Raw genomic sequence first — 26,841 nt, 5'->3', positions numbered from 1 at the left:
ACTTCCTGAAGGGCCGACACGCAGGTCTGCGCATGCTCAGCATCAACCAGGGCGGATAACTCACACGTGCTTACGGCTCGCCGCCGCGCCTGCGCGGTAGCAACCTGAAGTCGGTGCCCTTAGGACGCCGCTCGCTCCCTGACTTTCAGGCTGTCTGCGCGAGCCGTTTGTGCTTAGTGTCCCCGGTACACGCCCTGCAAGCGACGCCGCCATGAGTGTGACTTCCAGCGTACGAGGTGAAGTGGGGCCTGGGAGCGGGGGAAGGCTGGCGGCCTGCGCGCCGGTTGCAGCTTCCTCGGTCCCTTCCTGGGCTGTTAGCGCTGCCCTGCGCGCCCGCGGAGCCTGTAACCTTGAGCTGCAGAAGGGTAACCGTTCGGTTAACCTCGAGCCCTGGGCTAGGCTGGTAAAGGGGGCTCCGTTAGGGTGTGGATTGGGGATCTCACCGGCAAAAGGGGCCCTACAGGCATCTAAGCCAGATCTAGACCACGTTTTCCCGAACTAGCCAAATCTAAATCCTGATGATGACCTCGCTGCTGGCTTTTCTTGTTCTTCTCTGTGTTCTTAACCCTCAGGGCCTGGAAAAGAGGAAATCTAAAAAATCATGTTTTCCTTTCTCACGTTTAAATCACGATGGGGTCAGAGCGTCTGTTTCCTGTAACGGTGAAGCGATGCATGACTAATCACATCTTAGTTTTTGCACATATTTAAGGGAAGAAACCCAATCCGAGGTCTTCAGTTTTCCCAGTTTTTTATTGTGACTCTGGCATCAGGCGGTTGTTGGCTGTAGTCCAGGAGAGAGGATTGAAAACCGAGCTGCTCTTACCTTCAGCTTCCTCAACCTTGCTTTCCCTTGTGCTACTACTTAGCGTTTGGAAACGTGACTTTTAAGAAGTTCCAGTTTAAAAAGAGACTTTATAGATGTCGTTTGATACGGAGTTTTACTTGTAATAATTCTTGCTGGTGGTGTAGTTGTTAATGTAAGACTGCACCAGCTACACGAAACGTGAGATTCTCGGTATAACACGCCACACCAAAGGTTTGGTTACCAGTAACAGTAGTTGAGTAAAGGTAAAGAGATTGTCCACAAATTAATTAAAAATCGCCCCTTTGATTCATTTAGTAAATATCGAGCATCTAGCGTGGCAAGTTCTGTAAAAGGTCCCCACTAACTGGAACCCTAATTACACTTCTTTTGCAACAGTTAACTGACAAGAATGAGGGTGATAAACCATGGCATTTTTACATTAATGAGACCTATAGAAGGTGATTACTTGCAAAAATTATTTCAAAGGATAGTCATCATGAGGCTCCTTTAAATGGAAGTGTATGTTAAATAGGAAGTGATTTTATGTATTTAGTTTTTTCAAAAGCTATTGGGAGGGGAATAAGACTGTTAGGTAAAATAAGATGTTCATGTCACTCGAGCCCTTGTTGATTTTATAGGAAGACGATTGTACTTGTGTGATTATAGGTGTAACCAGGTGGTGTTCTGGGGTGCCCCTCTCCCTGCCCTGTAACAAGTACAAAGATTCCCAAATGTGTTTTTATTTAAATTGTGGTATCGTTTTTGTGTGAGTGGACACTGAACTCTTATTTCGGCACCTTGCTATTGAAATGTGAAATAGTTGAGCCCTTACTACTTCTTATCACCATCTGCTGGCTCATCTTTCCTGAAATCAAGACCAATTCGGTTTTTAATCTAAACATGGGAGAATTCAAAATTCAAAGGTGACATTTCCATTAGTTTACTATTTTCTGAGAGATAGGAAGTTGCTTGGTGAAGCAGGTTATTAGCTTAAGCTTGAAGTATTCAGTTTGTTTTGAGTCGTTACTATTTATTTCACCTAAAATCATAAAGATGGTTGAAGACTATGGGGAGAGGACTGAAACCTTTGTAAATCTCTCCCACAAATGTCTTCTTCCTCAGTTAGCGGTACATCAAGGTAGGGACCGAGAATGTCTTGGAAATCCATTTTTGTTTATACTCACAATGTAATAAAAAGTAAAGGATGGGTTAAAAATAAAATTAATGGCCATCAGGCCAGGACATCAGTCTGGGAGAAGTGATGAGGATGAGTGATTGCTTGGAATTGAAATCCAGAGATCCCAGTGAGGTGGCTCTTGATAGCTTGGGTGATGATACTGTTATAGAGCAGCCCCGATATTAAACGGGTTCCTGGCTGTGGGTCCTCACCCGCGCGCTTAAAAGGGACTTATGAATACTCCACTACAGACACACACCAAAGGTTAATAAAAGGTTTATTTACAAGGGAAAAGGAAATAAGGAAAATATACAACTCAGGGAGAAAATAGGGAAATAAAGTCTTTAATGCGTCCTACCCGATCCGCCGACCTGGAAACCCAAAGTCACTCTCAGAGCTGGCCGGAAGCTGCAAGCTGGCAGAGAGCCAAAATGGGGAGATTTTTTTCCCCCCAAAGCCCACGTGTCTGCCTTTTATATCCACCTGGCTACTTAACCCCACCCTTAGGTCCCAGCCACCTTCCCTTTGGTGGTGATGGGATTTGGAGTTCCCAGTGTCTTTGGCTTTGACCTGGGGTGGGGGTGGAGTCCACAAAGCCTGTATGGAATTAGCTTTGGGACATCCTTTTCCCCCTAACAATACCAAACTTATTTTTTATTTGATACCAAATATTAGTTTCGTATACTTCTTAAGCACATTAAGTGACCTTCACAGTCACAGAGTTCTCATTCCCTAATGTCTCTTTATACCTGATAGATGATCTTGGAAAGTTTGTTATCCATGCTGCTCCTCAATACCTCTAAAACTTGTTGAGTCTGCTGTCAACGTTCCCGCCCCATTTCTATTTGTAATGAAGAGATGAACTGAGGCTCCATGTCCTACAGATGCTGTTTTCTCCTGCTTATTTTATCTCTTGCTTCACTGATACCTATTGTTATTTTATGTTCAACCTCTAACAAGGATTTTCTTCTTTTCCGCTAAAGTCTTCCATAAATCACCCTTCACTTTGAAAAGAAGCCAGGTAAACTAATTTTTTTTTTAATTGAGGTAATACTGGTTTACCACATTGTATATTTTTTACCAGTACAGATTCACACTCTTCAAATGTATGTTACCACACCAAGCACACCCAAATTAGCGATAACCCTATACCAGAGTCCACTTGACCTTTTCTCTTCACCCTTTGCTCCAACTTTACTCCCACCCGTTTCAAAACCTTAGTTTTGCTGTGAGAATCCAGGGGTTTGTTTGGCTAAACCAAATATTTTAAACAAACTTCTTTAACTTGTCTTCCCTACAAATTATTTTTTCTAAACTTTGCTTTACTGTTAAGTTACAAAGTAATGGTTCATCTGTCCACTCTGCACTGTTGTCCATTCCAAACTCTGAACACTAAAATGCATGTAACAAAAACGGAATTTCATAAGTTCTTATTTTCTGATGTTTATATTTTTGTTTTATAATTTGTGGTTTCTGTAATTCATTTAACTTCAGCATAGGAAAATACTGTTTGGGTTCGATAAATCCATTGAGTCATTTTTTTTTTTTTTTTAAGATTTATTTATTTATTTATACAAGCACTGGGTACAGTCAGAAGCGCCGGAGGGTGAGAGAATTCATGAGAGCCAGAGCGGGGAGCAGAGCAGGCAGAAGGACTGAAGTACACTGCTGAGGGGAGCAGCGGGTGGCAGGAGAGGTCTGTGAGCCATGTGGGACCCTCCTCCAGTGGCCAGGGAGCAGCCGGGGATCGAACTGGCGCTGCAGAGGCTGTGGGCAGCTTTGCAACCCAGCGCTCAACCGCTGTGCCACCAGGGAGGCCCCATTGAGTCATTTTAAAGTATTACCATTTAAGGTTTGTGTTTTGTCTGAGAAAGAATGTGCAGCTCAAGCTGAGAATAAAGGAGACAATTCTCATAGATTATAAACAATAAATAATTGGTGAAGGGAGTGGGATTAGGGCCTAAATATGAAACACAATCGGCTGTTAGTTGTTACTTGGTGGAGATGGGTGAGAGTAAAATGGGTGTTTGTTACAGTATTCCCTGTGTATGTCTGAAATAGTACATAATAAAGTTTTAGTTTTAATCTCAGGAATTTAAATTCCACACTCTGACATAGTAGATTCAGGCTAGGCCAAAGAAAGTCATTTAGTTTAACAGAAGCATGACAGTAGGATGAACTGTTGGAATTCCAAATACAAATGAGTAATCCATTACTTCTTTTTATTTAACCAACATTAAACACCACCTGTACCAGGCCTTGGGAGAAAAACATTACTAGGCACAGCCTAGCCAACATTTGGGAGACTTGGGAGGAGTGAAAGATTTAAACACAATCCCCTCCCCCTCACCTGAAAGGAAAGGAATGTTCTGATTCTGTGGCAGTTGACAGTGGGCATAAGACAGTTTGGGGCAGAAAAGGGGCTGAGGAAAAGAAGCGGGGTGAGGTTTATCTCTAAGGTAAAGAAAAATAATACACTATCATAGAGAAAGCCAAGGAGGGGGTTCTCAACAACGGTGTGGAATTTGGACAAGTTTATGTTTTCTCAATCTCTGAGTAATTTTAAGAGAGGAAGCCAAAGATTAAATAATAAAAGGGGAAGAGTAGGAAGAAGGATGGGGGGGTGAGAGAATTTAGAAAAAAATTTGCTGTTTTCTTCTTTATATTGATTCACTCATTAATGGTATTTTTGTAGATAAAAAGCGTTGTTAAACAAGATAAAGTAGGGTTTGATCTAACTATAGGAACGCTGTACCTTGAGAGATATCTATAGAAAAGGAAAATGAAAATAAACCAGAAGATGCAGAAATACGCCATTAGGATTTTTCTGAAACCCAGATCTGAAAATATCTCAAAGATGCCAAATGAAATATCTTTTAAAATTGGGTCATGGGAAAGTAACTTGTTGCCTCTGAGATTGTGTCTATTTTTATTAGGAATATACACCATCAAGGACTAAATGTTACTGAGTTTTATTTTGTGTATGTATTTACTGTCTCACATTTTCAGTTCTTTTTCTGTCCTAAGTGGTGACTTTGGAATCCATTATCATTCTTCTCTATTTCAATATAGTTTCTTTTTTCTTTTTTTCCCTGGAATTGCCAGTGGCATCCACAGCTTTTTACCAAAAAAGACTGATTCAGGTGCAGTACTGAAAAGATAAACTAGAACATTTTTCTTATTCTGGAAACTTAAATTTGCCCCTATGAAATTAGAGGATTAGAATTTGGAAAGGGGGGAAATTGAAATTCATTTCTTAAGATCTTATCTAGCCTCGTGATTCTAAACTCATCTGTGCAAATACAAAGCCATTTTCCTAGCACACATCTGGTACTATGACACTTTTATAAGGCCATAAGTGACCCTTGTCAGGGGTAGAGGAGCAGAGTGCATGGTATGATTCCCATGGGACAGCCACTCAAGTAATATTTAGAGTCATCTCTCATTTCTCCCTTTCCTTATAAACAACGACAGTCTCTTCAATTGTCATTTCTTCCACCATCAAAAAGATTCAGGGGTAGTAAAGGTTTTTGTTTTTTTGTTTGTTTGTTTGTTTGTTTGTTTTTAAATCAGTGTTTATATTTAGCTGGTAATATTAGAGACGCTTTTAATGGCTAAAAAAGAATCTTTTGGCCTATCACGAATTTCAGGTAGAAATTCCTGTAGGATTCTTTTTTTTTTTGGAGACCAATTAATACCAGCCAGTTATGTTTGTTCTTTGGGTCTCAGGCTTCTTTGTAATTCTTTGTAATATGTAGGCACTGTTGAAATAAATCTGTTTGAGTATTTCATAATTGATCTAAAAAATAAGGTTGAACTAAGATCAACAACATTTAGGTGGTTGTGCTATTTTAGTCCTTTTGGATTATTGCCCATCTTTTAAGCTTATGCTACAGATAACATTCAGCAAATGCAACTGAACATGTACTATGCAAGACAGTATTTTAACCCATTTTATGATAGGTATATTAGCTATTCAGAGTGGCTTTCCATTAGCTAACATTGGATTGCTATAGCTCTTGACAAAGAGAATGTTTTCTCAAGGGAATTTTATGGAAAATACTGCATCAAAGAGTAAGATGGCGAATCAAGCTAGCAATCAGAGCAAATTTGCAGCCCTGCTTGGAATTGCCACACGGTAGTTCAACACAAATTTACATAAACTGTGAGTTAGAAAAAATATCCTTCTACTAGGCCAAAGGTTTGAAGCTGTCATATGACTTACTAACTTGTTTTCCCGGTCATGCAGTACCTGGGAAGGACATAACATTAATGTTAATTTTAGGGAATTATAACAAGGAAGAATGGAATTGTTGTGGGAAGAAAAACAAACTAAATTACTTGGTAGAGAAAAATAACTGACTGAAAATAGAATACAAGGGTCATGCTAATTAAAAACATTTGCTTATAACTAAATTATTAAGTAAGCTAGAATAGGAACTAAGGCACTATTATATAAGGCACTATTAGGTATGGTGATTAATCACGGTAGTCAGATAAGAAATTTAACTCAGTAGTGCTAATAAGCCATATGGTTAACTACTCACTATATGTTTTCATTTGGCCTTGGAATGTGTTTTTGTACTTATCTCTCTAGGGCTTTATTTGATAGTCTGGGAACTTATTTCAAACACTCTGAAGATTTGACTCAGGAAGTGCTGGGAAGCAGTCCACTGTGTTTATCCTGACCCTTGTTCAACTTCTTCCTGCAGTCTACTCCATGCTGGAAATAGACAACTCTACTCTGAGGCTAACCAGACTATGCAGAACTTTCTTCTCTCCAGCGATCTCTGGAAGTGGGGTAGTTAGTTGTTAAATACTTGCCTTTCTAAGGGCTCCATGGAAAGAATAGATGGCTGTTAGTCAAGAAAATAAATAATTGACTAGAAAATTGTCATTAAATTTAAAATGAAATTTATAAAGAACTCAGATAACCATCCACTGGTGGATAATGGAAATCTAGAATTTATTGAGAATATAACTAATTACATTAGTCATGTCTTATGAAATATGAAATCAGTACATTTCAATTTTTACTTTAATAAGAAAGAACTTTGAAATTTAAAAAAAAAAAACACAACTTTTGAATGATGAACCCACATTCCTGCTGAATATATTGCTTAGAATGTTTAATAGTAAGGGTGGTTTTGTTTTATTTGTCATTTTTGTTTTTTTTTTTTCAGATACCAATTTTGTTAGTAGTTATGCATTTTAAAATCACTAAGGGATCTTACTATGAGTCATTTTTTAACATAATCACCTAATCATTTTCTCTTTTTGGTCTTGTTTGTAATCTGAATTTTTATGTTTTTCTTCTTAAGCAGTAATATCTATAGATTCACATGTTATTTTTTTAAATATTATTCATGCATTGAAGAACTGGGGTATAGGCCAATGATATGGGGGGTAAAAGGATTCACCAGAGACAGAATGGGGAGCAGAACAGGCAGATTTACTGAAATACACTGCTAAGGGGAGCAGCAGGAGAGACAGGAGAGGTCGGCTGCACCATATGTGTATCCCCTGGCTGGGGATCAAAATCAGGTTGCAGTGGTGTTAGCATTCATCACTCAGTAGAAAATGCACAATTGCATCAGTAAGGACTGGAAATGTATTTAGAAGGACTATTACACCAGGTTGTTTGGGGCATTTTGTTAACATTAAAAACCTTTGGCTTTTGAAATGCTTAATTCTCAAAAATTGGATTTCCAGAACATGCATGTGTAATTATTAGTGTTTACTCTGGTTTTGATGATTATTCCTCTTCTCCTTCCCTGCTCTAGTTGAATGGATTGCAGCAGTTACCATTGCTGCTGGGACAGCTGCAATTGGTTATCTAGCTTACAAAAGATTTTATAGTAAAGATCATCGCAACAAAGCTATGGTGAACCTTCATATCCAGAAAGACAACCCCAAGATAGTACATGCTTTTGACATGGAGGATTTGGGAGACAAAGCTGTGTATTGCCGTTGTTGGAGGTCCAAAAAGGTGAGGAAAATAAATACCATTTTTAATGTAACATTTCTTTTTAAATTACTCTATCACATTTGTATCACCAAATTGGTAAAGACATCCCTTTTTCTTTTCTTTCTTCTTGTAAAGAGTTCTCAAAGTGTTTCAAGAGAAACTTGAGAATTTATCTAACCTGTATTGTAAACCTTTAAGCTGAAGCTTCTATAGTTAAATATCTAGCAGGATTTTTTTAAATCTTACTTTCTTTTGAGAAAATTGCATTTCATCAAGTTCCACTTGGAAGTGTCATCTGTGATACCTGCAGCTTTTGGAAAGTGATGACAGCTAGTGATCTAAAGATAATAAAACGCTATCCTAAGGTCAACTTGAAAAGCTTTATATATTGAATAACTTCAGAATTTCTGGTGCATTGTGAGAAATATGATAAAAATACTGTATGTACTGCTACTATTAGTATTTAAATAAAGTGAATTTTACTAAAGATGAGACCCAAAAATGCCAAGACAATACGCCATAAAAATGATGTGTTTATTCCTAAAAACATTATGTCAAGGACCTCTTCATATAATGGAGTACTATTATCACAAATCACATGCCACAGTTAGTAGTTACATATGAGCTACTGGGAAGTTTATTCCACTAACTCCTTTCTTCTAGTACAATTGATGTTGATGTATATAATCTAGTGATATAGTGCTTAGATTGTTATTATGTCCAAAAACTGCATAATGAATATATGGAATATGAACCAAAAATTAACAGCCCCATTACAAGTTGAATCATAAGAGCACTATTCATTTGAAATGTTAGACTGTTAATAAATACTAATGGATTGCTAGAAAATAATCTAGACCACCTTAGTTTTTTAAAATTATGCTTATTATAAGTTTTATTATCTGGTTGCTCATCAAAATATAGAAAGTAACACCTAGGAATTGTGGACTTTTAAGTTGGAGTTCTAATAGTTCTTTAATCAGTGATATATAGTTTATTTTGTGTCTGTATATGCTTAAGAAAGTTAAATAGTGAAACAGCAGGCGGTGTAGATATGTACAGAAGACCCTCAAAGGATGTCATTTTCTTGAACATCATTTCAGTATAATGTTGATGAGGAAAAAAACAGTCCTTGACTTTAAGCAAAATGATTTTATTGAGGGACCTGGTTTTGTTATACATTATTTCACTTAAGGTTGCAGTTTCTAGGAACATATCAGAAAGTGAGGACTTACTGTGTAGTAGATAGAGTATAAGTGCTCTAAATAAAAATAAGATTAGAGAAAAGGAACCTACACTGGGTATTAGAATTTTCTGGGAAAGAGTTGTGATAAATACAGCAGTTAGGCCCCTGGAAAGATTGGTGGTGTTTGAATAAACTAGCAAGTATTGGGGACTCTCTCAAAATCTGCTGAGAAAAGACTTATTTGAGCAAAGTTGGGAATGAATGAAGAATCTAGTCTGTCCTTGAGTCCTGTTCTCTCCCAGAGTAAGTCCAATAAAGGAGAGTCTTGAGTGCCAGCCTGAGGAGTTTGTGTCTCCAGGCTTAAGAGTTCCTTGTCAGGAATTTCAGGCATAAAGTTATCATACTTATACTATGCTGCTAGCTATTGGTATAGAGAAGCATAGACCAAAAAATGAGCAAAACATGACACATATTGGGAGGATCACCCAAATGCTATGATTGATTTGTGTGGAAGATTGAGGGAGAAAAACTAAAGCTTACTGAAGTATCTAAGCATGTTGGATTAAAAGAAGCGGTGTCCATAACAAAAATAAGGAATTCAGGGTGAAAAAAACTGATTATTTTAGGACAATGAAAAGGTATTTGATTTCAAAGAGTAGATTTGAGGGGACTCTTGAATGGAAATGTACAACATGAGCAATCTGAAATGTGGGACTAAAGCTGAGGCATCAGGGTTGGAGATAGAGATCAGCAAAACTGATGAGTCAAGTATAAGAATGCAACAAATCTTCGATACAGATAGGGAAAAAAAATCAGACTGAGTATGAAATGCTAGAGAATTTTCTGCATTTTGGAAGGAGGCATAAGAACCAAAAAAGGAGGGCCTCCTTGGTGGTGCAAGGGGTTAAGACACAACCTATGAAGCTATCTGCATCCTCTGTAGCACGAGTTCCATCCCCGGCCAGGGAGCTGCCCACATGGTGCAGCAGAACTCTCCTGACTCACCTGCTGCTCCCCTCAGCAGTGTATTTCAGTCAGTCTGCCTGTTCTGTTCCCCACTCAGTCTCTGGTGAATCCTCTCACCCCCCACCCCACACACCTCTGGCCTGTACCCCAGTTCTTGTATGCATAAATAAATATATCTTTTAAAAAAAAGAACCAAAAAAGGAGACGAAATTGGTCAGAGCAGAATATTACTATGAGTATCACGGCTTCACAGTGGAAAAAAGAAGCATTTCAAAGAAAATTTGGTGTGAGCATCAACCTAAAATCAACAAGGAAAATAGACTTATAGTATTTCTGTTGGATTAAACAATTAGGCGGTTGACCTTTTGGTGTTGATTTCAACAGTGCATTTAGAATAGAAGCTGTGTCTTAAGTGGGTGAAAGTATGAATTACTGATAAAGAAATGCTGGAAGTTTACGTACATGTCAAATTTTCAATAAATACGACAGTAAATGAAAATGAAGAGATATAACTGCCTGAATATAATCCAAAGCATAGCTTAGCTTTATTTGAGATTAAATAAAGGGTGTTTGCTTTGCTTGGTCTTCTCAATTGTCAAAGGGTCAATATGGACTTTCATGAACAAAGTTCTCAAGTAGTTCATGAAAACACAAAAAGTACGGGCTGGTGGTCTAAATGTTAATTAGACTTCTAGTTCAACAAAACATTACAGAATTGTTCTTTGATCATATGGTTTAATTTCCAGATGGTTAAACTAACAATCACCATTTCCCATAGGTAGGTTTTAAGGAAAGGAATGCCAGACCTGTCTTTTTTTTCCTTTGGTCTTTTATGCCATAGTGATCCTCTTGCATCTAAGATTTGTCAGTGCTGAATTTTCACTGAATCTTGGGCACTTTTTATTCCCCGATGAATCAATTAAGAGTTTACTTTGAATAATATTGAATTTAATGGTTGTTCTCATTCTTTAGACATCTTTGGAAAGTCCCCACATTCTTCAGTACCTGCGATTATCTGTCGCCCAGATGCCAAGTCATGCATTTACATGCCGATGCACAGAGGACTTGTAACTAATATCTTTGATTAGATAGCTATATTTCATATTTTTAGCTATCTCCAAAAGTGTTATATCTAATATAAGCTTTAATACTAACTCATTCTTAAAGTTATTAATAGATTATTAATCATGAATAACCTATTATGGGTCTCTAGCATTTTGAATAGTTTTTCCAGATCTAATAAATCAGAGCTCTTAGTAGTGTGTAGAAATTACATTTTTAACTTACCTCATTCCTCCTCAGTTAGGCATGCTCTTTGCTATTTCAGAAATTCCCTTATTTCGTAGCATTTCACAAAAAGGCAATCCATATATGAATCGAGAAACGAAGGTACCAATAGACAGGAAACAAAACAACTACAAGGAAAGACACTGCTTGAAAAAACTGGTGTCTTGAAAGAAAGTGGAAGGAAATGAAAGTAAGAGTGCAGATGTTAAACTCGGTCTTAAACGGGAAGAGAGTTTTACTTTCAAAACAAGACAAGAGAACATTGATCTAAGAGAGAAGAGTATGCATTAGTCTTGCTGGTTTCCTATCTCCCTCACCTTGAGTGAGTTGTACCATCATTTGCTAAGTTATATTTACTATTTCACATTTTATTACAGTAGGTACAAAAAGAATGGTGTAAAATGTCACATAATCTCTCAGGTAGCCTCGAAAATCTAATTGCTTTTGTTTTCTTCCTCAACCAAAGCAAGCTTGTTTCTCAGAACATTTTTTGTAATGAGCAAAAATGGTATCAGGAAAATTCCTTGGGAAATTAATCCAAAGCCTTTAAAAATAGGAAGCTTGGAGAAGGAGGATGTTTTTTAATTGTTGAAGGAGAAGAGGTCGGTCAGGGAGGAACATTTATTTCCATCTGAGTCACCCTAAAAATAGGAGCATCTTAACTTGTGATGTGGAGCCATTAAAAAGAAACAAATCTCATGTTTTCTATGAAGACCCCAACAATGTTGGCTTTCTAAGTGGAGAGTAAGGATCTCTGGTGGTTTTTCCCTCCCAAATATTTATTCCAAACGTCTTCACCCTTTTCTTCCCTGCTTTCTAAGATATTAGAATTTATAGTTTTCTAAATGGATTAGCAAATATAATGGGGTATTTTTCAGCTAACTTAATTCATTGAACTCTCTTCGGAATTCATTAATATGTGTTTGCCCCGCTATCCGAAAGTACAGTGTTTCTATTTGGTATGATTTGGTTGGTTAGTTTTTGGGCCTGGAAACACTATTACCATTCATTTATATGGAAATTTTTTGTGTGTGCATTTTCATGCCAAGAAAATAACCATGAAAGAGGAATGGTCTACTTTTTGCATATCGGGAAATCTGTAACCAGGTATTTTAGAACAAATTTTAGAATTAATCATGAACTAAACTTTTTCAGTATTGATAGTACATGAACTAGATTAAATATATACTTTTGTGTTTTTGCAAATTCAGCTCGGGCAATTTAACAAATTTTAGAATTCTAAATGAAAAAGTTACTAAAGCATTCATTTTTGTACATTATTTAATGTAAAACTACTACATATTTTTATATAATTTACCTTTTGATTTTAAGGTCAAGTAATTATTCATTTATGCTATGTTAAGAATCTAATTTCAATAAATATATTCCATTAATAATTACAATGCATTCTTAAAAATTGCTAACCTTATCTTGAAACAACTTGTTTTGCCCCTAGGAAAAAATGTTGCATTTTTTTCATTAACAGAAGATGAGTCATCCCTAATGAATAGATACAAAATAGAACTAATCCTCACATGAAATTTGGGGCATAATTCTGAATTAAGTCAATAATTCCCGGGTTTAAGTGATAGAGAAATTATGATTTAAAAGTTATCTGTGACTCAGACTCTTAGGATGGGGCCTTAGAGTAAGCAGCTGAGAAGAGTGATGGCCACACAGGAGAAGGGTGTGCACTGGTCCCAGGCCTCAAGCTAGGCACCCATCCCTGGATGCCACCCCAGCAGGAGATCCCAAAGGACAGCAGGCAGCAGGCATCTCTTCTTTCCCTAACCCCTCCCCCTACCCCTTTTCTCCCTCACACATTTACCCAGTCAGTGCTTGCCAGGATGTAGAAAGAGGTTTTCCTACACTCTGCCTCCTCTCTCAGGGCTACTGTGGTTTCTGTGGTTTGGAGAGGGGGGTGTATAGGGAGGGAACATTGATGATAAAAGCTATTGGCGCTCCCACCCCCAAGAAGAACTTATATGTGCCTCTGAATAAAATTTTTAATACCTAATTTATATTTTAAAGGCATAAAAACTTTATATAGTTTAAAAGTATGGACATGTATTAACAAATAGCCAGGATTTACTACTCTCTACTTTTAAAGAAGTATTTCTTTGCATTTTTACAAACATCATGATACAGACAAATGTCAGTTTTTAGGCAGAACCAGATTGTAAAAATAAATTCTCATGTCAGATATATGACTTTTTTATATTTTAGTAAGATTTTCTTTGTGTATTTATCCATAGATTTCTTTCCTGTTTTTTATTCTGTCTATAGAGGAAAATCCTTTGAGAAAATAAATTAGTTTTCTAATTTTTTAATGTGAAACTAAAAATAAAAGTTAAACATGCTATCTGGTAGGTTGAGACTTTAATTCACAACTATTTTATTTTTCATAAATGCATTTTATAACTACATATACAGTGGCATGTTTTGTGTGCTCTACTTATAAAAATGGAATCTCTTACAATGTAAACTTTTATTTTCACTAAGATCATGGGTGTTTATTTAAGCATGTCACTTTGAAATGCTTTTTCTTGCTATGGGATACAATTTAGTTTTTGTTTTTTTTTTTTTTTTTGGCCTCTTTCCTTATCCATGCCAAGAAAATGAAAGCTGGATTCAAGTTTTTGCTACAAGGACTTGTTTTTAATAGGTATCTCAGCTAAAAAAAAAGAAATGCAAGCTTTATACACATTGCATTTATATTGTCATCTACCCTAAGATAGAATTTATAATATATGCTGAGATCCTAGTTTATCTATATTTCTTAACTACTGCATCTCAGAATTAGATAAGGAGAAGGGTGTGCACTGGTCCAAGGCTTCAAGCTGGGCACCCATACCTGGTGCCACCCAAGCAGGAGATCCCAGAGGAGGGCTGGCAGCAGGTTCCTCTTCCTTCCCCAACCCCTTAATGTTAAGTATGCTATGCTTAACATTAAGTTTCTTTAACATCTACCAAATAGTATATTAATCTTAGAATGAACACAATCTTATATCAAAGCTTAAAATTATGTAACATCATTGTATAGTGTTGGGTATCTAAAATAATACTCCCTTCACTGTGAATAATGAGATGATTTTATTCTTGGCCAAACTCTCTGATAGTATTTACTCTCTAAATAGGTTTCTCCCGTGCCACCAGGTACCTTACTCTAAACAGTGAAACTCTAGATTCTAGAGTGTAAATACATTTATTCATGACAGCAAGCATAAAACAAAGAGACTAGCTATCAAAATTTCCCATGAAGTAGGGGGGAAAAAGGTATAAATTTAGAAGGACTGAAACAAAATAATTGTAAAATCCTAAGTAGACATTTAAGACATTGTTGAATTCTTATTTTCATCATTCAGCATTGGGAGCAATAGATAAAACCCAGTGTTGATATAAGTGCATGTGTGTTTGCATATACATGTACATATACACACATCTCGAGAGAAGACAGGTATGAACATATACCTACTTATAATAACCATATAACAAATAAGAAACAAATAATCTTAACAGAATTTGTGGAACCTGAAGATACAAACTATAAGAGAAACAAAGTAGAACTTAATAAAAAGAATTCCCAAGTTTATCTGGAAGAATAAATGGGTAAAGTTTAATAAAGTTAAGCAATAAATAGGAAATGTTTAATATAGAAGAAGAATGTGAAGGAAAGCTACCAAATACTGAGACCTATTTTAAATGCAGTTACTACCCCAGTATTCTATGCTGAGGAGCATGGTAATGTAAAAACTATAAATAGGCTTTTTTATGTGGAGATTTTATTTTGATAAAATTATTAGTACATACAGATATAACAATTTGTGAGGGAACTTTAATACTGAAACAGCAGTGTCTTAGAACAGCGTTTTGTTAAGTGCTCTGTAGGGACACCTTGATAATGGATAGCAAAGTTAAAAATGTCTGTAGTCCAGTGGGAAAATTTGGAGTTAAAATTGTGTTTTTATAGCAGGACCTCTTTAAAGTAATGATGTATATTGTGATTCAAGGTATGTTTTTCAAACACAGAATCAACATCTTGTATCACGTCTTTAGATACGTCTGAGAAACATTGTATTACACATTTAGTTTGGACCCTTTTCTCCTGCTGGGCAGAAAATTGTTAATTGCATGTAAATGTGAAATCATGGAAAGTTTTAGGTATCTATCACATCTCCAGAAGAAAGATGTCTCCATTAAAAATGTTAAGAAGCAACCTATTGGCCTATTTGTATAAAAATGGAGAAATCAGGGGTGAAAAAAATAAGCAAAATAAAAACATTTGGGTGAAAAATGCAACGAAGATCATCTACCGTAAAGGATAAATGTACAAATTGATTTGAAATGAATGAATTTAGGTTCTTACAAATGGACAGTGAATATAATTTACTAGAAAGAAAATTTCATTAGTACATAAACATGGGAAAAGTTTTTAACATCCATAATCAGGTATCAAATAGAAATGCTGTTTATATCTGTGTAGTATTCACAAGTTGATTTCCTCCATGTATTTAGTATATATACTTTACATGTACTCGTTAGTTATGAAGTTATATATGTGAATTAAACATCATCCTCAGTCTGCTGAATATAATATTGATTTTGTGATTAGACATTTTGCATTATCTTTCTCTTCCTAGTTTCCATTCTGTGATGGCGCTCACACAAAACACAATGAAGAGACTGGAGATAACGTGGGACCTCTGATCATTAAGAAAAAAGAAACTTAAGTGGACACTTTTGATGCTGCAAACCAACTTATCTCAATGTTACCTGATTGTTTAATTAGTACGATTACCACTTCTGTCTAATTCACCTTTCCTTGGTTCTAGATGTGGTATATTGCAAACTGCAGCTTTCATATTCACGGCATTTGCCTTACTTGTTGAGCCATTGTGGTGAAATTGTTTAAACAAAAGGAAAAAGTTAAAACCAACCTCATGGCCTGTGGGTTACTTTGGTCTTGTAAGGATCCGTTTCTTTACATTTTAAAATAATGACACTAGAATATAGTTGTATGTTGAAGTTAACCTATTAAATTATTCTCAAAATCATGTATATGCAGATTGTACTTGTAAGTTTCAAAGAAAATTATCACCTTTTAATATTACTTAGTTAACCTCAAAACTAGTTTGGGTGTCATTAAGCTCCACTAATTTCTCAATACAATCTAGGAGAAAACTGTTACGACCTTAATTTCTTTTTTGACACCAAGAAAATAATGCTTTGACACCAAGAAAATAATGCTTCTTTGTTTTTATAGTTTTTGGTCAAAAAGAACTTTGAATGCCATTCAGCTTAGTAATGTGGGCCATGGGCAGTAACTTCATATTCATCTTCAGGGATATGTAATTCATCCATTAAAGGAACCCAGTAGTGGAAATTAAGACCAAAGTGATAATTAGATTTAAGGTAGTCATAAAGAAGGTCTTAAAATGTAGTGTTCCAGAGTTTTAGCCGAAGAAGTGGCAAGCGCTTGAACTAAGGACATTGGAGAACGGGAGTACATGTCAAGTCCGGCAAAGCCTCATATCCATGACAGAAATAGTAACTATAAGCTAGATCAAAGGCATGGGAAGATTTTTATTTTCCACTCACAATGATATGTGTGACTGATTTTAGTAAAGAAACTTTTGGAGAGAAAAATAAGAATTAGACTTTTTAAATTATTTGATCTTGTACTTAAAAGCAAAAAATTTCAACACGATTTTTGTTTATGTAACATTCTTCAAAGATTCTGATCAGAGACGCTGCATTCATTACTGATTCAGGGAAAAAAAGTGTGAAAACTGAAAATTATTAGGGATAATAAAAGAATTAAGACAGGAGTAGTTAGTATTTTTTTTCAAGGTGATTAGATTTTTGAACTCTATAGGTTTGAAGGAGGAATGACAATATACATATACATCTCTATATACACACATACTTATATAAAGTAAAAAGAAACAGGTCATTTGAAATTGTCAAAAGTAACAGGCAAACATTCTCAATTTCTTTTAGTATACTTAAATTCTTAAGAGTTGTCAGTCTCAAGTTTCTACTTGCTAACATTGAGAATTACCTTAGCAGTCACAATCAATAAAACCAAAAAGTCCTATATTTTGTATAAGCACTGATTTTTTGTGTGTGTATTATGGTAGATGAGGTTGATACTAAAGTACAACAGTTTTAAGTGTCACGTGATTTATTTGGTCATGTCTTTAAGGCATATCTATAGTCAAAATCTAAAATACTTCAAGCTTTGATTCTATCAGATTCTTAGGGCGAATTTTTTCCATAATCTTCCCTGTCTTTTAATAAGTATGAATGGATCAGCAAAAGAGAACATTTTGCTCTTAAAGGTTGATCGTTTTAAAGAAAAATTCATGAGCTCTCAAAGTTCCTTTTAAATGAATTGAACTTGAACTTGAAATTATTTGTCTTGCATTTGTATAGTTTATGAGGAATGTCAGTTCTCAAAACTATTTTTCAAAGATAGAGGATTAGGTGAGTTGTATGTGTATGGTGAAAATAAAAGTAAGATCTACTTTAGAAAATAGAGAGCTACTTTGTTTAGTAATCCACGATGATAGATAAATTTATTTCCAGAGTCACGTTAAGATTTCCTATATGCTTTTGAGCTAGAGTTTTTTATATTAAAACCTTTTTTACTTAATCTAGCAAGTAAAGTGGGTATGGTTAAGTTAATATGAGATATTATTACACACAAAAAAGTCATTGTGTCCAATCACTGTTCTCATTTAGGCATCCTAAGGCTTTGAGCTGCTTTTTCATTTAATTGAGATCCAAATCAGGCAGTGGGGACTCCCCATTCTACTACCATCTATATCATTTATTTAATACTGACTTATGAAGTCAGTTTTTTTTTTCTGATTCTGAATATGTAAATCCAATTTTTATCACTTTAAATACATTATTTTGGATTTTTAATTTTATTTTTATTGAGCAGGCATTGGTTTATAATACTTTATTTGGTTTAGGGGAATAGGTTCATACCTCTTCAGATGTATTGTTACCACACCATACCCATCATCATAGTCCTTCAGCATAAACCTTTGAGCCCCCTCCCACTTTTATTGCCCACCCTAACCCAAAACAAAACTTCACATCAACACCATCCATGATACCCTCTCCCCCTTAGCCCTCTCCCCTCTTCACCTCTGGTAACTTCATTTCGATTTTCAATGTCCACTAGTTTATTTTGTACATTTATCTGTTTTACTTCTTTATATTGCACATACTGATGAAATCATCCAATATCCAACTTTGTCTTTCTGAGGAATTGCTCTTGTAGTCTACTTGAATTCTTTCCCTTTTTACTACAAATGGTAAAAATTCATCTTATAGCTAAATAATATTTCATGGTTTATAAATCACATCTTTATCCAATGGACACATAGGTTGCTTCCATTTCTTAACACTGTAAATAGTTCTGCAGTTAACATCACAGTGCATTAACTCTTCAAGTTGATGATTTATAGTCCTTAGATGATACCTAGAATTGCCAAATCATATGGGTACTATTTTTGGATTTTGAGGAATGTTCAAACTACTTTTCAACATCCCATCAGTGATGTATCAGGGTTTCTCTTTCTCCATATCTTTAACCATCACTTGTTTACAGTCTTTTTGATGTAAACCATTCTCACAGGTATGAAATGATATCTCGTGTGGCTTTGATTTGCATTTATGTAATAAGTAATGAACATTTTTTTCATGCCTGTCAACCACTGAAAAGAATCTTTGCTCATTTTTTAAGTTTTTTTGTTTTTTTAATTGTGAAATTGCATGAGTTCTTTACATACCTCAAATATTAACCCCAAATGGGATGTGTGATATGCAAATATTTCCTCACATTCGGTTGGCTCTCTTTAGTTTGCTGATAATTTTCTTTGTGCAAAAAGCTGTTTAATACAGTCCCAATTGTTTACTTTTGCTTTCATTTCCCTTGACATTGGAGTCAGATCCCCAAAGACATGTCTGTTACAAATGTCAGAACATGTCACCTATGTTTCCTACTATGTATTTATGTTTTCAAATCTTACATCCAAGTTTTTAATCCATTTTGAATGAATTTTTGTGCCTGGAGTTAGAAAATGATCCAGTTTCATTCTTTTGCATGTCACTCTTCAGTTTTCCCACACCATTTGTTGAAGAGATTTTCCTTTCTCCAATGTATGGTTTTGATTGTCAAAAACCAGATGTTGATAAATGTGTGGGTTTATTTCTGGGTTCTTAATTCTTTTCCATTGTTCTGTGTGTCTGTTTTTTAGCACTATGCTATTTAATTACTGTGTATATATATCTATAACTTAAATAATACAGCCTAAAATCAGGTAATTGATGCTTTCATTTTTCTTTGAAAATCACTGTAGCTACTGCAACTGTTGTGATTACACACATATTTCAGTATTTTTTGTTCTATTTCCTTGAAAAACATCATTGAAATTTTGATAGAAATTACATTGAATCTGTATATTCCTTATGGTAGGATGATCATTTTGACTATATTAGTTCTTCCCCCTTCCATGAATATGGATGTCTTGTTCTTTAACCTTGTCTTCAGTTTTCATTGTATAGATCTTTCACTTCCTTAAATTTATTCCTAGGTGTTTAATCTTAATGTTATTATAAATGGGATTGTTTTCTTATTTTTTTTCTTCTTACTGTTTTCATATAGGAATGCAACATTTTTTTGGATTGATTTTTGTAGCCTACCACTTTATACATTTCCTGTTTCTAGTGTATAGGGTTTTCTGTATGTATTATATTGCCTGCAAATAATGATTTTACATCTCTTCCAGTCTAGATTCCTTTTATTTCTTGTTACCTAAATGCTCTGGCTAAAACCTCTAATACTAACTTAAATAGAAATGGTGGAAGTGGACATCCTTGTCTTGTTCCTGATCTTAAAAGAAAAACTTGTTTTTCACTATTGAGGATATTATTGACTACAGATTTCTAATATATGGCTTTTGCTATATTGAGGTATGTTCCTTCTATACCCATTTTGTTAAGATTTTTTTGTCATAAATGCTTCCTCTGCAGAGAAATTGAATGGTTGCAGAATATTATCTTAGGTTATTTGCCCAGGATCCTGGAGTACCTGTTGCTACATAGACTGATGTCTCTGCACCTATTCAGGTGACTGGAGCTCTGGTGCCAGTAGAGGGCAGGAGCAAGGACAGTAGGGACCCAAGAGTACTCCCAAAAGTTCAAGCCTTCTAAGGGGCTAGCGGTGTCCAAGTGAAGGGAGGATCTCCTCCCTTAGGCCACTTCATTCACTGGAGTCTGCACTGTAGTTTTAGGCTAACAAGAGTTGTGGTCCAACTCTTGTTTGCCAGTTTTTCAACAAGTAGTTTTTCCTAGGTGTGTGTAGAGTGATCTGGAAAATGTTTATTCAGATTACAGACAAGCCACAGTCCTCATTTTGATCGCAAACAGATGAGGAATGTGTGTTTCTCAGAATCTGTAAAAGATCGCCTCCCTTGCAGCCTGGGCTTAGTCTTCTCTCAGGGGCCATGGCATCAAGAACAGACTGGGAGTCCAGGTAAAGCCATGGCCCAGGTCTGTTCCCACAAGACCTTCGTGTACTGTACCTTCCCTTAAAATGCAAGCTCCTACTGCTAGGACCTAGCTTTTTTAGGTTCTCTAATTAGATGCAGCAAGCATTGTAGGTAAATGTTATCCCTGCAGTAGCCCCAGGCAGGGATGGGACAGGTGATTCACATAAGGTGGTTCATACAGAGCAGCCTCTTATGGCTGCTCTTATGGAGAGGAACCTCTGACGCATAAGGCCTCAAGTGACCTCCTCTCACATCTTCCTCTAATCAGACCTTCCCCACTGGGCTCAATGTCTGGTTGCCTACATCTGGGGGCTACAGGCTCAAACTGATAGCATCAAGATACATAAAGAGTGACAACAACACAACATAATAGGGGATTAAAAACCCCACTTAAAAATATGGACAGACCAAGACAGAACAAAAAAGGAAATGTGCCCCACCAGCAGTCACAAGGACTATTCCATGGCCTCACACTTCCCCAGTGAGTGGTGGGGTGTGGGGTGTTTCATCTTCTGGCACTGATTTCTTGGTTTATTTCTAGCAATGTGGCGTCTTCCTTTGTCAGCATGTATCTGATCTGCCTGTTCAACCACAGGTCTTCATTCCTCTGAATCCTACCTTCTCTGGAAGTAGGACCTTCCATTTTTCACACCTTCTTGCATACAGCCCCCCTCCCAATGTAGTTCCCAGGTTCTAAAGTCCCCCCTATAAGGAAGGGAGTGAGCCTTTCAGTCACCAACTGAAAAATGCTTCATATCACAGTCATCACGGTCATCTCTCCCTTAACTTGGGTTGTAAGTAAGGAAGTTATAAGTAAGTCACCCCTCCCTTTCTTGTACTGCCCTGATAGTGTTTCAAGCAAAATTATATGGCAATTTTTCCTTGTGAAATTGATGGTCCTCCAATCAGCTTTAAGGGACTTGTTTTTATCTGTTTTGTTTTATATATGGGAAGGAAGTGAGCCCAGCATCTTTGTTCTTCTGCCATCTGGCCTGGGACTTAGAGTTTCTTGTGTTTAGAAGAAACTTGTTTTGCTGTGATTTACAGTGACATTCATCTATTCATGCAACATTTATTAAAGATCTATAAACCATGTGATTGAAAATAAAACATTTAGTGAGCTCACACTCTAGATTCTATCTTTTATGGCATAGGTTATATAATTATGGTAATTTATGGTTTGGGCTTATTTTCCTCTACAAATTACAACAGTCATATATTACCAAGTCATCTAATGCAAAGAAGTTGGAATTATTTTACATTAGTTAAGAGGGATTTTGGTTTTGTTTTAAAGTAAACTGTGATTTAGATAAGCATGTTTAGTGCTTGGGTATCTCCCAAGGTTTATCACTCTACAGTTGTCAGAAGCTGTGTTTTCTCTTCCTGATTTTAACACCATCTGATTTCAGGCAGTGCCACTCACCTCTTAGCCTTCTTGAAGCAGATTAAGCTAAATGGCGTTTTAGTCAATTGTTCCCAAATTCTAGGCCAAGACTGAATTTTTTTTTTTTCAAAGAGTTATTTATTTATACAAGCACTGGGTAGTCAGAAGCATGGGAGGGTGAGAGAATTCACCAGAGCCAGAGCGGGGAGCAGAGCAGGCAGAAGGACAGAAGTACACTGCTGAGGGGAGCAGCGGGAAGCAGGAGAGGTCTGCGCGCCATGTGGGACCCTCCTCTGGTGGCTGGGGAGCAGCCGGAGATCGAATTGGTGCTGCAGAGGCTGTGGGCAGCTTCGCAACCCAGCGCTCAACCGTTGCACCACCGGGGAGGCCCCAAGACTGACTTTTTAACAATCACAAAGGAAAAAAAATAAAAGATGATAGGTTATGAACTGGTATTTAAGTTTTACTGTAAGACTAATCCATCACTTGAGTATTAAAGTATTCTTTTATGAAGTGTTGGTAGTATATTAGTTACTTTAAAGATCCTTACTTAGCAACAGCCTCCCTGGTGGGGCAAGGGGTTAAGATGCAGCACTATGGAGCTATCTGTAGCCGCTACAGCACTGCGTAAGTTCGATCTCTGGCTGGCCGGGGAGCTAACCCACATGGTGCAGCAAACCTCCCCTTTCTCCCCCGCTGCTCCCCTCAGCAGTATATTTCACTCAATCTGCCTGTTCTGTTTGTTCCCCACTCTGTCTCTGGTGAATCTTTTCACCACCACCACCCCCCTGAACCTCTAGCTTGTACCCCAGTTTTTGTATGCATAAATAAATAAATCTTAAAAAAAATCCTTAGCAAAATAAAAGTTGGAAACCCTGAGTTGGACTCCCTCCCATTTTTTTTTTTTAAGCTGCTCCATGAAATCAAACTCTGGGAACCACTAGGAATTAATAGTTATTAAAAACAACATAGTTTTGCTGATTCTAATATTACACATTTGAAATTGTTCATATATGACTTAACATAATGTGTTGATGCTTCATGCAAAATTAATGTGAAAAAATGCCTATTTCATTTTACCATTGTGGATCCAAACTAAAGGTAATACCATTCCATCTAATCCCTTTCGAACCTATAACTTAAAAGAAATGAATAAAATACACAACATGTAGGTTTACAAAATATGACTGTAACTGGGCATCTGCCTTTCCTGGGAAAAGTCTCTATTTTTTATGCATTTTAGTGAAGAGTGTACCATAAACAAAAGAATTGCAAATATTGACTATATTGACTGGAATTGCCAGAAATCATGCCAAAAGGAAAAAGGCTGGGAATAAGATTTTAATCAATAATTGGTAAATGTAAGTAGTATTATAAGTACTTATAATAAATGTAAGTAGTTAGGGTATTACCATAATAATGGTGTTACCCATTAAGTCCCCAAACAACAAAATGTCAATTCAGCTTCAAACGTGAAATAGGAAAATGTGAAGCTTAGAATGTCAGCTAGATATTGTGTAAATTAGATGTTCTTCACTTTCAGCAATGCCTGTATCTTAGAATAGTCTTATTTCTTTATAGTCTTCATAATCTGTCGCAGATAAGTAAAAGTCAGTTTCTGTCAAGATCTGGTTCTTCAAGTGCTATTTCAAAATTTGTTTTCATTTATAAATGTGCAGAGTTATATACTTCCCAGCTTTATTTTACATTAAAAATAATGAACATTACTCACCTGCATACATGCTCATCACTATGGGATAAATTCTTTCTCTACCAACATTTTCATTATTGTTAGGCAGCATCTCATCTAACTCCATATACTAGATTGACATGAGCAGTTTTGTGTGTGTGTATATATATATATATGACTTAACATATATATATGATAGAGATATGTACACATTTCACAGCTCTATCTTTATTAAAATTAGCTAGATCTGTTAAATTTATTTAAAAAACCTCCCAAGTGTGAAAGATAGAATTCCATTATGTATTACATTTCTGCACAGCAATGTTTTTTCTATATTCTTTTTTTTTAAAAAGATTTATTTATGCATACAAGAACTGGGGTACATACGGCCAGAGGTGTGGGGGGATTGAGGATTCCCCAGAGACACAGTGGGAAACAGAACAGGCAGATTGACTGAACTATACTGCTGAGGGGAACAGTGGGTAAGTCAGGAGAGGTCTGCTGTGCCATGTGGGTAAGCTCCCTGGCCGGGGATTGAACTTGTGCTGCAATAGCTGTGGATAGCTTCATAGGTTGCATCTTAACCCCTTGTGCCACCAGGGAGGCCCTGTTTTTTCTATATTCTAAACCTTCTTTACCCAGGCTCCCTCTCACCTTAATACCACTATGTTTTTATAGTTTAAAAAAAATCTCAGCCTTCATTTTCCAATCTACAGTCTCCCTTTTACTTATCATCTGAAACTTTCTCCATGTCTCTTCACCCCCACATCCCTTCCAAAGAAGAGCATTTTGAGTATTACTTAAAACAACCTCATTCATTTCTCTTTCCATATTATTAATCTTAGGATCCACAGAGAATATAACTTTGGCTTTCCATTGTTAGTTAGGGCACCAATCCTGACCCTGAACGCCATCTAGTGTTGAGTCTCTGTTAATTTAAATCAAATAACGTTTCTTAATTTTATTTTGAATTGTATGCTCTTGAGTTGAAGTCCCTGATCCTGAAACACCTTTGTATTCCCAAAAGTCTGGTCACATGTTGCAGTTTACAATTTTGTGACTCCCTAATGCTCTTCATATCTGATTTGTCAAATCATTGGCAAATGATTTTTTAACGTCCCCTGAAGAATATGTTTCAAATTTTTAACATTAGCAGATGCTTAATAAATGCTTGTCTAAATAAGACATCTTTTTTTTTTTTTTTAAGATTATTTATACAAGCACTGGGTACAGTCAGAAGCGCGGGAGGGTCAGAGAATTCACCAGAGCCACAGCAGGGAACAGAACAGGCAGACTGACAAAATACACTGCTGAGGGGAGCAGCGGGCTTGGCAGGAGAGGTCTGTCGTGCCATGTGGGACCCTCGCCAGTAGCCGGCGACTGGGGTTCGAACTGGCGCTGCAGGGGCTGCAGGCAGCTTCACAGCCCAGCGCTCAACAGCTGTGCCACCAGGGGGGGCCCTAAATGAGATGTCTTAATGAAACTTTTAAAGTATGTAGAAATCATTGCCCAAAATATCATATTTATTTCTTGTTCTGCTGCAAACCATTATTATTTATTTTTCAAATCTGTTTATGTCCAGTATTGTAGACTTTTGACTATGCCTATTAGGGAAATTTGCTAAGTAGAGAACTTATCCTGATGAGATTGGCTATAATTTATAATATTTCAGTGCCTAGTACATAGGTAGTATAAACCAACCAGCAAATATTACTACTAACCAGATCGGCTTGTTTTAAGCCAGCATGTACATGATGCATAATTGGGGACAAGTGTGGCACCTGGGACCTTTCAAATCTGTGGGCTTTGCTTTGGGAGAAGAGAAGGTTACTCTGAACAACACCAAAGGCTCTGGTGTTTGTCAACCTGGTAGACTTGCTATTTGCATTTATTTCCTTTTTGGGAGCAGTGTGGACTGGTACAATAGTCAAGGGCTTCTAAATCAGCCTTTAGGTAAAAAATCTCTGTTCTGCCACTAATTAGTTTAAATTTTGAAGAAAAAATTTTCTGTGGGCCTCTGTAATGGTTAATTTTATATGATGACCTGTCTGGGCCACAGAGTGTGCCCAAGTATTTGGTATAGCACTTTTTAGGTGTTTCTGTGAAAGTGTTTTTGGATTTTATTTGTTTGTATGGTGAAATTCATTAAATCAATAAACTAAATAAAGCAGATTGCCCTCCCTAATCTGGGTGGGCCTCACCCCATCGGTTGATGGCCTGACTAGAGCAAAATGGTTGACTAACCAGGGGATGAGAAAAGTCTTCCTGTCTTATTCCCTTTGAACTGAAATATCAGCATTTCCTGAGGCTCAAACCTACCACTCTGTGGAACTACACCATCAGATCTCCTGGGTCTCCAGCTTGCCAAATCACCCTGAAGATAAGAGAATTCCTTCAGCAAATCAGTCTCTCCTCTCCATTACCTTCTCTCCTTTCCCCCTCCTTTTTCTTCTCCTTCTTTACCCTTCTATCCTCTTTCTAAATATAACTACATATATAGAGGGGCGGGGGAAGGAGAAATACACATGCACACAGAGACAGTGCAATTCTGTTTCTTGGAGATGCTTGACTACCAGTCTCTTTTACTATTTTTTTTAAACATGTAAGAGGATCATACCTACCCTAAGAAGATTAGAGATAATGAATATAAGCATTCACCATGCTTTCTCACAAGTAGTGTAAACTAGTTGACTTCCTACACTAAAATTATGTCTGCTGTAAAAAAAATACAAAAAGAGATAGAGTTGTTTTCAACAAAAATAATAGAACTGATTGAACATTAGTAAACTTATTTTGTTAACATTCCCAAGAC

General features: G+C 36.5%; 1 protein-coding gene across 3 annotated transcripts; it reads left to right on the top strand.

Annotated features, from left to right (window-relative positions):
• Positions 1 to 211: 211 nt before the first annotated feature.
• Positions 212 to 16,119, top strand: CISD1 (CDGSH iron sulfur domain 1; the record flags this gene model as incomplete). Of its 3 annotated transcripts, none has more annotated exons than XM_084244832.1 (3): positions 212 to 236; positions 7,766 to 7,971; positions 16,030 to 16,119. In XM_084244832.1, the coding sequence occupies 3 exons, from the start codon at positions 212 to 214 to the stop codon at positions 16,117 to 16,119; spliced, it is 321 nt and encodes a 106-aa protein (XP_084100958.1). The 3 variants fall into 3 exon arrangements, with proteins under 3 accessions (XP_084100958.1, XP_084100957.1, XP_084100956.1); XM_084244831.1 differs by lacking the exon at positions 212 to 236 and adding an exon at positions 6,744 to 6,783; XM_084244830.1 differs by lacking the exon at positions 212 to 236 and adding an exon at positions 6,744 to 6,786.
• Between the last annotated feature and the right edge of the window lie 10,722 nt (positions 16,120 to 26,841).

This window comes from Talpa europaea, assembly GCF_964194135.1.
Source record: "Talpa europaea genome assembly, chromosome: 10".
NCBI lineage: Eukaryota > Metazoa > Chordata > Mammalia > Eulipotyphla > Talpidae > Talpa > Talpa europaea.
Note: the sequence above shows the minus strand (reverse complement) of the source record. Positions and strands in the feature narration are given on the sequence as shown.